Source organism: Schistocerca piceifrons, chromosome 2 (assembly GCF_021461385.2).
Source record: "Schistocerca piceifrons isolate TAMUIC-IGC-003096 chromosome 2, iqSchPice1.1, whole genome shotgun sequence".
NCBI lineage: Eukaryota > Metazoa > Arthropoda > Insecta > Orthoptera > Acrididae > Schistocerca > Schistocerca piceifrons.
The window spans coordinates 692,374,185-692,390,536 of NC_060139.1; the positions used below are offsets into that span (position 1 = coordinate 692,374,185).

General features: G+C 41.5%; 1 protein-coding gene across 3 annotated transcripts in view; it reads right to left on the bottom strand.

Annotated features, from left to right (window-relative positions):
• Positions 1 to 16,352, bottom strand: part of LOC124776826 (growth hormone-inducible transmembrane protein-like) — a 74,055-nt gene that overhangs the window by 15,716 nt on the left and 41,987 nt on the right. For all 3 annotated transcript variants that reach the window (XM_047251983.1, XM_047251981.1, XM_047251984.1), the window contains exons 3-7: positions 16,040 to 16,151; positions 15,820 to 15,961; positions 15,469 to 15,644; positions 7,901 to 8,022; positions 5,094 to 5,265 (exon numbers count right to left, since the gene is read on the bottom strand). In XM_047251983.1, coding sequence (XP_047107939.1) covers positions 5,094 to 5,265; positions 7,901 to 8,022; positions 15,469 to 15,644; positions 15,820 to 15,961; positions 16,040 to 16,151 — 724 coding nt within the window. The remainder of the gene's footprint in view (positions 1 to 5,093; positions 5,266 to 7,900; positions 8,023 to 15,468; positions 15,645 to 15,819; positions 15,962 to 16,039; positions 16,152 to 16,352) is intronic.

Sequence of the window (16,352 nt, forward strand, 5' to 3'; positions counted from 1 at the left end):
TCACTATGGCGTGTAGTGAACGAGAGGACTTTCCTTTCCATCTGTCATTTGAGGGTGCGAAAGGCTGGGGGGGGGGGGGTTAGTTCTCCAATGCAGATGCTTGAGCGTAGTGCTCAGTAATCGCATTTGTATCGGTACATAGCACACCATTGATGGTAATGCCAGGGACACCTGAAGTCTGATCGTCCAGACTTCGGAAGGTGACGTATGGCACCCAATGGTCGACAAGTACCTCTCCCAAAACTCCTGTTTCTGTCGTTTTATAACCTGGCGTACATGAGCACAGAGCCGCTTCAAGGCTATCAGACGATTTAGGGAAGGGTGTCACTTATGTGTCTGTAGAGCTCGCCAACGCTCTGTAACTGACTCAGCGACTTCCGGCGACCACCAAGGGGCTGGCGTTCGCCGGGGGCACACTAAAGAGAGAGAGATCGTGTTTCCTGCTGCAGAAACGATTGTGGTAGTCACCTGCTCAACCATCACATCAATGTTACCATGTGGGGAGAGTCAACAGTGACATCAGAGGTGAAATTTTCCCAGTCTGCCTTGTTTAAAGCCCATATGGGCAGGCATCCATGGGCCTGATGCTGGGGCAGTGACAGGAAGATGGGGAAGTGGTCACTACCACACAGGTCATCATGTGCTCTCCAGTGGATAGATGGGAGAAGTCCTAGTCTGCAAATTAATAAATCAATGGCCGAGTAACTACCATGAGCTACACTGAAATCTGTGGCGGCCCCAGTGTTTAAGAGGCACAGGTCAAACTGAGACAGTAAAATTTTGACATCTCTGCCTCAGCCAGTAAGCATGGTGTCACCCCACAAGGGGTTATGGGTGTTAAAATCCCCCAAAAAGTAGGAAAGGTTTACGGAGTTGATCAATCAGTGCACCTAATACATTCAGGGGTACTACACCATCTGGAGGAAGATATACATTGCAGACAGTTATATCCTGTGTCGTCCATATTCTGACAGCCACAGCTTCAATAGGGGTCTGAAGGGGCACAGTTTCACTACAGACAGTTTCGGACATAAACGCAAACTACACCTGACACTCGATTATAGTCGCTACGTTTCCTGTAATAACCTTTATAGCCACAGAGGGCAGGGGTCCGCATTGCTGGGAACCAGGTTTCCTGGAGGGGAATGCAGAAAGCAGGTGTAAAGCTTAACAGTTGCCTTAGCTCAGCCAGGCGGTGGAAAAAACTGCCGCAATTCCACCAGAGGATGACATCATCTTGAGACTGGGAGAGCATGGAACATTCAATGAGGCAGTTTACACCTCAGGGTCACCTGCTGCCACTGACTTTTTGCCTGAGCAGTCTATATCCATTGTGTCTGAGGGTCTGGCAAGATCCATGTCCTCAGCGGATGCCAGAATCTCCACCCCATCCGCAGATGCAGAGCTTGTAGGTAGCGGTGGTGTGGGTGCCACTGCAATTTCCTTGGTCTTAGGGGTTTTCTTTTTGGGTTTCTCTCGCTGCTCCTTGGGTTTACCTGGCTAGGAGGACTTCACTGGCTCAGTCTCTGGGACTGAGGACGAGCGTGAAGCCCTATGACCAGCTGCTTTTGGGCTCTTCAGCCACTGGCGTTTGTCGTCTTTCCCAATAGCAGAAACCTGTAAAGGGAGTGACCCAAGGGACCCCTTCCTAGTGAGAGGAGCTGAGGAAGCCTTGTGCTTCTCTAGCTCAGAAGTGGGGACTGAAATCCCCAATGGTTGGGGGGGGGGGGGGGGGTAGCTCCTGAAGTAGGTGGTGCGGGAGCAACAGGGAGGGAAGTGCCCCCCCAAATCGGCTCGCTCTTTGGTTGAAAAATGGAGGTCAAACCCTACAGGGAACCATCACATACAGGCCGAAATGTGAGAGACTCCTTTTAGTTGCCTCTTACGACAGGCAGGAATACCTTGAGCCTATTCTAACCCCCGGACCCGCAGGGTGATCTCCAAGAGTTCCTGACTAATTTACTCCAACTCTATACACAATATTCTAATAAGCATTTGGATGGATGTGGGCTATATATTTTTTTGAAGAACGATGTCCAGGTCCTTTATTGGAAGCAACTGAGATGGCAAAGTCATCAGGTCCTTATGAAATCCCAATTTGGTTTTACAAAGAGTACTCTGCAGCACTGGCCCCCTACTTAGCTTGCACTTATTGTGAGTCTCTTGCCCAGTCCAAAGGCCCAAGGAACTGGAAAAAAAGTGCCGATGATTCCTGCATATAAGATGGGCACAAGAACTGACCGCAAAATGCAGAGCAATCTCCTGAAAATAGGTTTGCTACAGGTTTGAACATATTCTCAGTTCAAATATAATGAAGCTCCTTGAAATGGAAAAGTTTCTACCAACAAATCAGCACAATTTTAGAAAGCATTACTCACGTGAAACTGAGTTTGCACTTTTCCAGCTTTATATCCTGCGAACTATGAATGAAGGGCATTAGGCAGATTCCATATTCCTAGATTTGCAGAAAGTGCTTGACAAGATGCTCCACCAAGACTGTTGATGCAGATATGAGTATATGGAATAGGTTCCCGATATGCACGTAGCTCGAAGACATCTTAAGTGATAGGACATGGCACATTGTCCTCTATGGCAAGTGTTCATCAGAGACAGGGGTATGACCAGGAGTGCCCCCAGGAAAGAGGATCAGACTGCTATTATTTTATCTATACACAGATGATCTGACAGACACAATGAGGAGCAATTTGCAGCTGTTTTCTGACTGTTCTGTGGTGTACGGGAAGGTGTCACCATTGAGTGACTGGAGGAGGATAGAAGATGACTTTGACAAAATTTCTAGCCGGTCTGATGAACAGCAACAATTTCTAAATGTAGAGGAAAGTAAGTAAGTAAGTAAGTGCAGATGAGTACGAAAAACAATCCCATAACGTTCATATACAACACTAGTAGTGTGCTACATGACACAGTTGGACTGATTAAGTATCTAGGCACAATGTTGCACAGTGATATGAAATGGAACAAGCACTTAAGGACACTAGGAGGCATGGCAATTAGTCTGCTTCAGTTTATTCTGCTAGTTTTAGGAAAATGTTGTTCATCTGCAAAGGAAACCACATATAGAACACTAGTGCAACCAGCTGTTGAGTTCTGTTCAAGTGTTTGGGATTCCCACCCGTTAGGATTAAAAGAAGACATTGAAGCCCTTCAGAAGTGTAACGATAGATTTGTTATCGCAAAACACAAATATTGCGAATATGCTTGGGAACTCAAATGGGAATCCCTGGAAGAAAAGTTGTGTTCCATTCAAGGTATGCAACTGGGAAAAAAAGATATGTTCTATTTGAGGAATGCAACCGGGAAAATTCAGAGAACTGGCATTTGAAGCTGACTGTAGAACAACAACTGCTACCAACATACAGTTCGCATAAGGACCATAAGATAAGAAAAATTAGGGCTCGTACAGAGGCATAAGGACAGTCTTTTTCCCTCGCTCTGTTTGTGAGTGACACAGGATGGTAAGTTACCAGTAGTGGTACAAAGTATCTTCCGCCACACACGGAGTAGGACGCAAGAAAATGCTAGGCTATGTGGTTTTGTTTTCTTTCTTGCAGTCACTTCAACTACAATGGAAGGGCTGTGCAGTGCTGGAATGGGAACAGGGAGGGGCTGGATGAGTGAGGACAGTGACTAACAAAGGTTGAGGCCAGTAGGGTTACGGGAACGTAGGATGTATTGCAGGGAAAGTTCCCACCCGCGCATTTCAGAAAAGCTGGTGTTGGTAGGAAAGATCTATATGATTAAGATAAGGGATATCATGTTAGACAGCGTGTTCGGCAACAGGGTGGTCCACTTGTTTCTTGGCCACAGAGTCTTGGTGGCCGTTCATGCGGACAGACAGCTTGTTGGTTGTCATACCTACATAGAATGCAGCACAGAGGTTGTAGCTTAGCTTGTAAATCACATGACTGGTTTCACAGGGCTACCATGCCTTTCACAGGGCTACTTGTGAAATCAGTCATGTGATTTACAAGCTAAGCTGCAACCTCTGTGCTGCATTCTATGTAGGAATGACAACCAACAAGCTGTCTGTCCGCATGAACGGCCACTGACAAACTGTAGCCAAAAAACAAGTGGACCACCCCGTAGCTGAACATGTTGCCAAACGTGATACCCCTCATCTCAATGACTGCTTCAAAGCCTGTGCCATATGGATCTTTCCCACCAACACCAGCTTTTCTGAATTGCACAGGTGGGAACTTTCCCTGCAATACATCCTATGTACTCGTAACCCTCCTGGTCTCAACCTTCGTTAGCCACTGTCCTCACCCATCCAGCCCCCCCCCCCCCCCCCATTCCAGCACTACACAGCCGTCATTTCACCGCCACACCCAGCCTTTTAATTTCTTTTATTTCTCTCCTTTCCGCTACTTACCCCCTCCACACCTTCTCTCTTTCCCTCCATCTAAACTGCAACACTTGACTATCTGCCACTCCCACCGTACTATCCCTCCCCCTCCCCACCCCAGCCTCTTCCTTACCCCCACCCAGTCACCACTCTCATGCACTGGTGTTGCTATTCGCAGTTGGTCTCAGCTCTCTGAGACTGCAGACGTGTGTGCATGTGCAAGTTGCGTTTGTGTGTGTGTGTGTGTGTGTGTGTGTGTGTGTGTGTGTGTGTGTGTGTGTGTGTACTGCTGACAAAGGCCTTAATGGCCGAAAGCTTTAATTGTGTGAATCTTTTTATTGTGCCTATTGTGACTCAGCATCTCCACTATATGGCTAGTAGCAACTTTCCTTATCTGGTATTGTTACATCCCATCCTCGATTTTCCATTTTTTTCATTTAACAACAAATTTAATACTGCAATGAAACTTCAAAAGCTGAAAACCCAAGACTAACTTACACTTCTGCCTTTTGCATTGGCTAGCACATCACATCAAACCCAAGAACGGGACAAAAATACTGAGTTCAACCAACACAGACATGGCAGGTTTAATTCTGTATGTATTTGCCTCCCATAATTAAATACTTTATCTACTTTTCTAAACTGTGTGTGTGGGTGACTTTATTCACAACATTTATATCCCAACCAGGATCTTTATATCATAGATACACGCAACACGCATACTTACGCGTTTACTGGGTCATATGGACGAGCTGAATTTATGGGGTAAACTTCAGCAAGTTTTATTATTCGCTGAGTATCATACAGCAAAAATCCAGAAAAGAGAAGTAAGCCACCATACATGCTGATGGCATACAAGCCTGCCCCCAGTGCAGTAGATGGTGGTAGAAACATGGTACCTGCAGAAAAATGGAAAATGCATTAATTTAACATTGGCTTCACAAAATCAATAATTTCAACTGGAAGTAGCCCTTATCACAAAAATGCATTGAGAGTTGTAAAAGAATTAAATACCATATTAAATACACAGGGACATTGAAAATATTCATCTGTGTGACAGTAAAATGGATATGAAACAAGCTTAATATATGTCTTTCAATAGGGATGTGGTAATTTGAATTTGTAAGAGTCAGACTACCTGATAAGGAAAGTGCAAGAATTCAAATATGTGTACAAATCTCATTCTAAGGAGCTTCACACTGCATAGGTTACTTCTGAAGGGAAGATTTTCGTTTTATTTAAAGTAGCAGCATCTCTTAACCCATTTCTTAGTAAAAACAATCCTGTTTTCAAGCATCACAACATTTTTTTTAAATTAGACCTTTCTACAACTAAAGAAAAGAAGCTAATACGGATTTGGGAGAAGCAACTAGACATGACTGTCTAGACTACTGTTAAAAAGTTACTTTTCACATTATGAGAACATGCAAAAGAGGCCAACATCTCTTACACAACTTGTTAAATATCGAACACAAAAACTACACTGTTACAATTCTGTGATACTACCTAGATATTAGCTAAGTTTCATTTGTCAATTGTCCGCCCCTGATAGCTAAGTGGTCAGCACGACAGAATGTCAAACCTAAGGGCCAGGGTTCGATTCCTGGCTGGGTCAGAGATTTTCTCCGCTCCGCTAATCATCATCATTTCATCCCCATCGACATGCAAGTCATCGACGGGAGGCCCTAGTCACACAACATTTACATTTTACTGTCAATTAGATAACAGACAGCAATACTCCTGACGTGTATGAACTGATTGGGAAAGTAACTCATTAACTGAAATTTAAAAGTGATGGTGGACAGTTGATACTAATTTTGTGGCAGAAGACATCCAGTAATGACACTTTCTATCCTATAAAACCCGTAACAGTTTTCAGTTTTATTTGTCTCTTGTATTTTAGTACCTTTAGTTTCAAAAGATCAGTGTAAATTATAATGGATGAAAGGACCGATTTCTACAAATCAATTAAATATTCTTAATCTTAGTTAAACTCTTCACAGAAAAAAGGCCTTAAAACACACACACACACACACACACACACACACACACACACACACACACACACACTACTACTACTACTACTACTACTGGCCATTAAAATTGCTACACCAAGAAGAAATGCAGATGATAAACGGGTATTCATTGGACAAATATATTATACTAGAACTGACATGTGATTATATTTTCACGCAATTTGGGTGCATAGATCCTGAGAAATCAGTACCCATAACAACCACCTCTGGCCATAATAACGGCCTTGATACACCTGGGCATTGAGTCAAACAGAGCTTGGACGGCGTGTACAATTACAGCTGCCCATGCAGCTTCAACACGATACGACAGTCCATCAAGAGTAGTGACTGGCGTATTGTGACGAGCCAGTTGGTTGGCCACCATTGGCCAGACGTTTGCAATTTGTGAGAGATCTGGAGAATGTGTTGGCCAGGGCAGCAGTCAACATTTTTCTGTATCCAGAAAGGCCCATACAGGACCTGCAACATGCGGTCGTGCATTATCCTGCTGAAACGTAGGGTTTCGCAGGGATCGAATGAAGGGTAGAGCCACGGGTCGTAACACATCTGAAATGTAATGTCGACTGTTCAAAGTGCCGTCAATGCGTACAAGAGGTGACAGACATGTAACCAATGGCACCCCATACCATCACGCTGGGTGATACGCCAGTATGATGATGATGAAAACACGCTTCCAATGTGCGTTCACCGCAATGTCGCCAAACACGGATGCGACAATCAAAACGCTGTAAACCTGTAAACAAAACCTGGATTCACCCGCAAAAAAAAAAAATTTTGCCATACGTGGACCCAGGTTCGTCATTGATTACACCATCGCAGGCACTCCTGTCTGTGATGCAGCATCGAGGGTAACCACAGCCACGGTCTCCGAGCTGATAGTCCATGCTGCTGCAAACATCGTCGAACTGTTTGTGCAGATGGTTGTTGTCATGCAAATGTTCCCATCTGCTGACTCAGGGAGCGAGACGTGGCTGCACGATTCGTTACAGCCATGCAGATAAGATGCCTGTCATCTCGACTGATAGTGATACGAGGCCATTGGGATCCAGTACAGCGTTCCGTATTACCCTCCTGAACCCACCAATTCCATATTCTGCTAACAGTCATTGGATCTCGACCAACGCGAGCAGCAATGTCGGGATACGATAAACCGCAATCGCGATAGACTATAATCCGATCTTTATCAAAGTCGGAAACGTGATGGTACACATTATTTCTCCTTACACGAGGCATCACAACAACGTTTCACCAGGCAACGTCGGTCGACTGCTGTTTGTGTATGAGAAATCGGTTGGAAACTTTATTCACGTCAGCACGTTGTAGGTGTCACCACCGGCGCCAACCTTGTGTGAATGCTCTGAAAAGCTAAACATTTGCATATCACAGCATCTTCTTCCTGTAGGTTAAATTTCATGTCTGTAGCATGTCATCTTTGTGGTGTAGCAATTTTAATGGCCAGTAGTGTGTGTGATTATTTTTCTGTAGTAGCATATTATACCTAATGATGATGCAAACACTACTCCAAGACCAATGGCCAAGGGACCTCCCATCATCAAGAACTTTTCACTTGGTGCACAAACCGCCACGGTAGAGAGTCCGCCAACCACACCTGCTGTGTACCTGTAATGAAAATCATTTTGACTAGATGGTCAACCACAATGCAATGTATAAATTGTTTTAATATATGTGAAGCAAATCTATCTCTCAAGTGACTAAAGAAACAACAAATCACCCAACGTTCAGGCAAATAATATGCGAGTTAAAGAGTTTTTTTGACATTCATAATTATTACAACCCACACAAGACAGATTGCATGGTAATTATTTGCACCTTATGAAAGCCATTTATATTACACTTCTTAGACCAGGGCCATCATACCAGCAACCTGATCTCATCGATAAATAAACGACTTCATTTATCTTATTCATAATCTACACTGCTGTCTTGTTCTTATAGATTACTATTAATTTTAAGTACAAGCTAGAAGTACATATTCAGTATTACAGAATGAAAAATTTCCCGAAGTGCTGTTACAGTCACGAATCCACATAAAGCTTCCTGAAACTACTGTTATCTACAGACAGACATCTTGCTGGAAATAATGCCAGTTTTAGGGACCCAAGTTGCTCAAACATTAGCAGCACAAGAATTTATTGCATTGAAGTTTATAATTACAAATTCTTCTCTGTGTTGGCATCAAAGTCAGTGGCAGTGCAGCACACTGACTCTGAACATGATGATGCCATCTCACCAGTCTGCAGAGGATATGATCCTGCAGCATTCGACTCGTGTAATTATGGTATTGGGCACACAGCATGCCTCACTAGCAGCCAGCGTAGTCCATACAACACGCATTGCTGCTTAGGATAGAGACTGCATATCACTAGAGCACTCTTGCAGAAATCTATGGGTTGTGCTCGGGTAATCTCTCATCAGATATCCACAGTGTGGAGATGAACAGCATAGCCCTTCCACCACAGAAGGCTGGGGATGTCTGCTTACAGGTACCAGTGCAGGGCAGTGGCAGTTAACACACCTCCTGGTTACAACAACAGAAGGGCAATGCACCAACCACCACCAGTTTGACTTAGCAAGCCAAGTCTTATCATCTGTTGGTTCAAGGTCGACAGCTCACAGCAACCAAGTAAGTATTACTGTCTGAGGCAACGACGTTATGCCTGGCCAGTGATGACCAAATGTGGCCTCCTTTTCTGGGCTCATCAGCAGGTCTTCACTACCCCTCTATTTTGCAAGAATGGCTTTCAGGCCTTAAGCTTGTTGCCTTTCCATCACATTGGCATGCTGGTAGTTGATCTTTTTGAAACTTTCATTCTCTCTTAGAAAATCAAACTGTGCTATTAAAACAACACAATGTCTTCTCATGCCAAGTTTATGATTTCGGCCTCTCGCTCCCACAAGATAAGGCAGTATCTTCCGTATTTGTTCTGTTTTAAACAATGTTGGCTCTCTGTCTGTTTGTCTTTTGATGGTGACGTTGTGTGGGCCTGTTTTGGCTTGATGCTGGCTGGAGAGGATGTTGAGAAAATTTTACATTTGCCTGTAATACTTTTCTGCCGTGTAACATTCCCTCTCCTTTAACAAATATTTCCTGAATTTCTCTTAGTTTGCCTGTGAAATTCATGTTGCATAGGTAACTACACTGTACAATACTCTTTAATTTAAAGATTTGAAAGCTTGTTCACAAAGTTTTTGGTCTGTTCTTAATCCTACATTGGTTCTGTTGAGTCAATATTTTCTAATATAAGTTTACAGTCTTATTCTACACTGCACTGCACTTTTTTACTCCTTTTTGCTGTTATTTAGCCACTTGACATGTATTTGATGGCTTGACATTTAGGTTTTAGATCTCAAACAAAACAGAATGCATAAACTTTTAGTAGAACCATGGCAGCACTTTAGTGAAGTTATACCACCGTATATACCTAAAATTTTGGTTATGCTGGAACATTTGTTCTGACAAAATTCATCTGTTTCATGATGCTGTCAGTTCATTTAGTGAGTGCAAGTTGGGGTTTAAGACATTTTTGAGGAATGTTATGTTTTGTGTGGGTAACACTTCTAATCGTTTTTCTGGCCAATACAATGTAGGTTGTGAGAACTGGATCATGGCTGTACCTGTAATAGTAGCTGGAAAGATGAAATTGTGCTCTTGTTTTATCATTATTAAAATACCACTGTATCACAGTTCTACTGTGGTCAAGACCATGAGATTTCCATTTCGATAACAGTTTACGTTGACAACTTCCAGTGAAAAAACTTAACAAATACAATGTGCTACCACTCTGGAAATGTGGTTTTGGGGATAGACTTTCCTTTGAAACTCCAATAAATCTGTTTTCTATAATAACCGTACCTTACATGCCTCTACATTAGCCTGTATCACACAAGAGAACAAACTTCTATGCTTTCTCTTATATATATACTTGTAACTCTGCTAATGACATGAGGACATAAGCCTCTCTCTGTTCCGAGATTAAACAATATTTCTTGCATCTGTATTTATATCCACTTATTTACAGTTTCTTATTTTATCTGATAAGGGTGAATGGTACAATGCAGGTATTGTGCATTCCTGCCCTCTATCGGAAAGTGAATGGATCACACAGTTTGGCCTATCTTCTGGAGCAACTTCTACTTTGTAATACCTGCTTCTTAGATCCACTGTTTAAAGTATCTGCATTGCCCATATTGTCTTACGTGTCTGAATTAATGGGCATAGGATATGCACCAGGGGCAATTTTGGTCTTCAAATATCTCTAATCACAACAAAATATGTACTACTTAGTACCATCAAGTGATTTCTTCAGGGTGATGACAACATTTGCACTTCCTGGACTATTACTATGTTCTATTATTCCATCTGACAGCTGTTGGTCAATAAAGTCTTTCATCAATAATTGTGAATGCTAGGGTACACAGTACGGTTTCCTACAGACTGGAGCATTGTAACCTCTATGATGGTATTATTATGTGTAACAGGTATCACTGGTAAAGGGCTTTTTGTGTCAAATCAAAATTATAGTAACAAAGCTTGTTGATCATTTCTTTGCAAGTGATCAATTTTCGAACATAATTGAGAAACACTAATGGTTTCACTGTGGCTCCGATCATTACACATGACCTATCAATGTCTTCATCCAGAACGTCTAAATTAGCAGCCATCCAAACCACCTTCCCTTTACCTAGAGGTACATTATCATGGGACCCCGTCTCTTATCATATGTGTTAACAGCCTAGTTGGTAACACCTCCACAATAAGTGTACCTTGCAACATTACCTCACTTGCAGTTGTTCTCATTAGAATCAATAGTTCCACTGAATTCAATCCTTGGATAACAGAAGAAATATTGAATTTAATTGATGAAAGGAGAAAATATAAAAATGCAGTAAATGAAGCAGGAAAAAAAGGAATACAAACGTCTCAAAAATGAGATCGACAGGAAGTGCAAAATGGCTAAGCAGGGATGGCTAGAGGACAAATGTAAGGATGTAGAGGCATATATCACTAGGGGTAAGATAGATACTGCCTACAGGAAAATTAAAGAGACCTTTGGAGATAAGAGAACCACTTGTATGAATATCAAGAGCTCAGATGGTAACCCAGTTCTAAGCAAAGAAGGGAAAGCAGAAAGGTGGAAGGAGTATATAGAGGGTCTATACAAGGGCGATGTTCTTGTGGACAATGTTATGGAAATAAAAGAGGAGGTAGATGAAGATGAAATGGGAGATATGATAATGCATGAAGAGTTTGACAGAGCACTGAAAGACCTAAGTCGAAACAAGGCCCCGGGAGTAGAAAACATTCCATTAGAACTTCTGACGGCCTTGGGAGAGCCAGTCCTGACAAAACTCTACCATATGGTGAGCAAGATGTATGAGACAGGCAAAATACCCTCAGACTTCAAAAAGAATATAATAATTCCAATCCCAAAGAAAGCAGGTGTTGACAGATGTGAAAATTATTGAACTATCAGTTTAATAAGTCACAGCTGCAAAACTAATACGAATTCTTTACAGACGAATGGAAAAACTGATAGAAGCCGACCTCAGTGAAGATCTGTTTGGATTCCACAGAAATGTAGGAACACGTGAGGCAATACTGACCCTACGACTTATGTTAGAAGAAGGATTAAGGAAAGGCAAACCTATGTTTCTAGCATTTGTAGACTTAGAGAAAGCTTTTGACAATGTTGACTGGAATACTCTCTTTCAAATTCTGAAGGTGGCAGGGGTAAAATACAGGGAGCAAAAGGCTATTTACAATTTGTACAGAAACCAGATGGCAGTTATAAGAGTCTAGGGACATGGAAAGCGAAGCAGTGGTTGGGAAGGGAGTAAGACAGGATTGTAGCCTCTCCCCGATGTTGTTCAATCTGTATATTGAGCAAGCAGTAAAGGAAACAAAAGAAAAATTCGGGGTAGGTATTAAAATTCATGGAGAAGAAATAAAAACTTTGAGGTTTGCCGATGACATTGTAATTCTGTCAGAGACAGGAAAGGACTTGGTAGAACAGTTGAACGGAATGGACAGTGTCTTGAAAGGAGGATATAAGATGAACATCAACAAAAGCAAAATGAGGATAATGGAATGTAGTCTAATTAAGTCGGGTGATGCTGAGGGAATTAGATTAGGAAATGAGGCACTTAAAGTAGTAAAGGAGTTTTGCTATTTGGGGAGTAAAATAACTGATGATGGTCGAAGTAGAGAAGATATAAAATGTAGACTGGCAATGGCAAGGAAAGAGTTTCTGAAGAGGAGAAATTTGTTAACATCGAGTATAGATTTAAGTGTCAGGAAGTCGCTTCTGAAAGTATTTGTATGGAGTGTAGCCGTGTATCGAAGCGGAACATGGATGATAAATAGTTTGGACAAGGAGAGAATAGAAGCTTTCGAAATGTGGTACTACAGAAGAATGCTGAAGATTAGATGGGTTGATCACATAACTAATGATGAAGTATTGAACAGAATTGGGGAGAAGAGGAGTTTGTGGCGCAACTTGACAAAAAGAAGGGATCGGTTAGTAGGACATGTTCTGAGCCATCAAGGGATCACAAATTTGGCATTGGAGGGCAGCGTGGAGGGTAAAAAATCATAGAGGGAGACCAAGAGATGAATACACTAAGCAGATTCAGAAGGATGTAGGTTGCAGTAAGTACTGGGAGATGAAGCAGCTTGCACAGGATAGGGTAGCAGGGAGAGCTGCATCAAACCAGTCTCAGGACTGAAGACCACAACAACAACAACAACAACAACAAAAGATCAATTTTGGCATGATGTTTCCAAAGAAAGACAATTCCAAAAATCATAGAATAATCTTAATTAACATTTGACAACACTTCCCTGTATCCTCGAAAACACTTGGCTCCAATGCTAAAGTTGAGCAGTGTTGTGCCTAATGACTTCACGTCATTGCCACTTGCTTCACATAACCTGTACTGTGGAAACCCAAGTCTCTTTCTGCCTCACGGTTCTAGACTAGCTAACGGCATGTGTGTACCAGTGTTCACTAAAAACTTATGTTTCTTTCCCTGCACTACGGCTGATAAAACAGCATTTTGTCTCTGCATACATATGTACAGTGTTCCCTTCTACTGGGAATGCCTCCTGACAGGTAATGCCATCCCGTTTCAGTTTCATGGACACTTTTTTGGTAATATTTTCCTTGTTTCTTATTCCTGCACTCTTGTGTCTTATGACCAACTTGACCAGACCCTTAACAATCTGGTTGGCAAAACTGCTTTTGCAGATGATCCTTACATCCATATCCCTACGGCTACTTCAGAGGCGAAGATTCCATGGTTATTACGCACTTTCATACCAATATCAATTTCCTCCTACAGTGTGGCAATCCTAATAGCTTCGGTCAGGTCAGATCAGTTCTCCACCCTGATTGCATGACATGTCAGCTAAGACACCCTGTAAGGAAACATGGAACCCCTATTTTCAGCTTCCTGCACAGTAACTGCACCAGCTTCTTCCTGTAGTGTCAGCTTGTATGTTTGTGCATTAATCTTCCAGATTCTATCCCAAAATATTTTGCTGACTCATTAAGATTCTACTCAATTTCCCTCTAAAAATCTCTCACTGTTTTGCACCTGATAGCACTGGTGCAAACCATCATCCAGCTCCTGGAACATTACTACCTTGCTAAGAATATCGCAATACATTACATATGCTCTAGCTTCGCACATTAACTGTAAGTTAGTCATACGCATAACTGTTTCATTTGTCCAAATGCACCTTTCAGCAGTAGCTAATACATCTCTAATGAACATAGTGATGTCACCATTTCAGGCCTCCAGGTTGTTGCCTTTCCACTATATTGGAAGGCTGATAGGTGATCTTGTGAAACTTTCACTCTCTCTTACAAAATCAAGTTGTGCTATTACAAAGACATGATGTCTTATCCTTGCTGAGGTCACATTGCTGAGTTAACGATTGCGGCCCCTCTCTTGCATGAAACGAGGCAATATCTTCTGGTTTGTTCTACTTCATGCACTGTCAGCTTTCTGCTCATTTGCCATTTTGATTGTGGCAAGGGGTCTTTGCCTAGCTTGGCTTGATGCTAGACGGAGAGGACTTTGAGGAAATTTTAAATTTGCCCATAATACATTTCTGCTGTGTATGACAGTGCACACTGCTAATGGTGTTATTACTCCAGGAGCATAAACATGTACAAATAGCATTTACTTTTAGTCCATGGCAGAGTCCAGAATTATAAGGTTTTTAGCAAATAACTAATTAAAAGGAATAGAGTGAAAAAATAATTAAAAGGCGAATGCTACTTGGAAGCAATTATTAAAGGATCCAGAAGAGTTTATAAGAATAGGGTAAAAAGGACTTGCTTAAAAGAAATGCCAGAAATAAAACAGCTGAGCTGATGGCAGTTCTCACAACAAGGACTGAAAATGAATTTTACAGTTTTGGAGGGAAACCAGTGAGAGTTAATGTAAAAATCTCAAACCCCAGGAAAAACAAATTGGATGTTTGGGTAGCACATCCAATAAAATTGGACAAACAGGGTTTGGCTAGGTTGTAAATATTCAACATGTGCATTTTTATTAGATGACTCTAAACAAAAATAAGATTAAAAAGAAAATTAAATAATTGAACAAGAAAAGACTTATTGAATTTAAAGATTCAAGCATCACATCACATCAAATCATATTCTGTGAGCAAAAAGATGGAAGAAAGTCCTGTCAGCTAACGCAATCATTGTTAAGTCATAATTTTTATGGCTAGGTGTAGTGACTAATTCAATACAATTAGCCTACACGAGATAACTGGTAAGAGTTGTCTTCTGTTTATTTTACTGTTTTCCAGTAATATCAACAACTCTTCATAAACACACAGATCCTGTGACTTGATATTCTAGTTTTCAAATCAAGGTTCCTGAGGCAGCACACATGCGAAGACAACATCTAAGCAACACTACATGTCAAAACTAGGATGCTGTTTTACCAATAGACATTTCCATATTTGTAATAGTATTAATAACAACAGATTTAAAATCATGAGATGAATCAACACATCCTTATCCTTACCAAGCAGCCCTTATGAGCACTGGCCCACCAACAAAACAAATAGGAGCGATGAAAGCACCCAACACAGCAGAATGCGCAAGCCAAGCCATCTGCTTCACTCCGAAACCTTTCTGATAAGGGATGCTTTGAACAATTACGTTGGTTCCAATAAGTGCTGCAAATGACAAAGCAATTGCCTGGAAATAAATAAATAATAATAATAATAATAATAGTGGTAACAATGCCACAAGAAATCAATTTCACAGCACAAACTTTGAGTAATTTTCAGTGCAGCATTATTAACAGAGTGTTAAATTTAAAAGTGAACTACAATTTGCAAGTGTATGCATAAAGATAAATCATTTAACTTACACCAAATGAATTCTTTGTGACCAAACTCATGACTCTGGGAGACCGCAGAGCTGCAGCAGCACTTGCAGCAGTCACCACTATAGAACCACCAAAATACATGTATGTATCTCTAATTCTCTGCTTCACATATTCTGGCCAAAATCTGAAAACAAATGAAGTAATTATAGCAGTACAAAAGCAAATAAAACCTTGCAAATACAGGTAAACAGAGAGAACTTACGTAGCATGGTCAATAGCTCCAGTTTGTTTCGATAGTCCCAAGCCATAGAAACAGAGTGCTCCTAACCCCAGTGCCGCTCCTCCTGCTACAGCTCCTTTGCCAATATTGAAAGCTAAAAATTAAGCACAATGTTTTCTGGGATTTATCAAATGAAGTAGAGCACACTAAGATGTGTTAAACATAACTATGAAAAAGAAGTTAAATTAAAAATCTTAGCTAATTAGTACACCATCACTTTTTAGTGGTCTTTAGTACACATTAGATATGGAGAATATATAGATTTTGTTATTAAAGAACTATTGAGAGTAGGTAT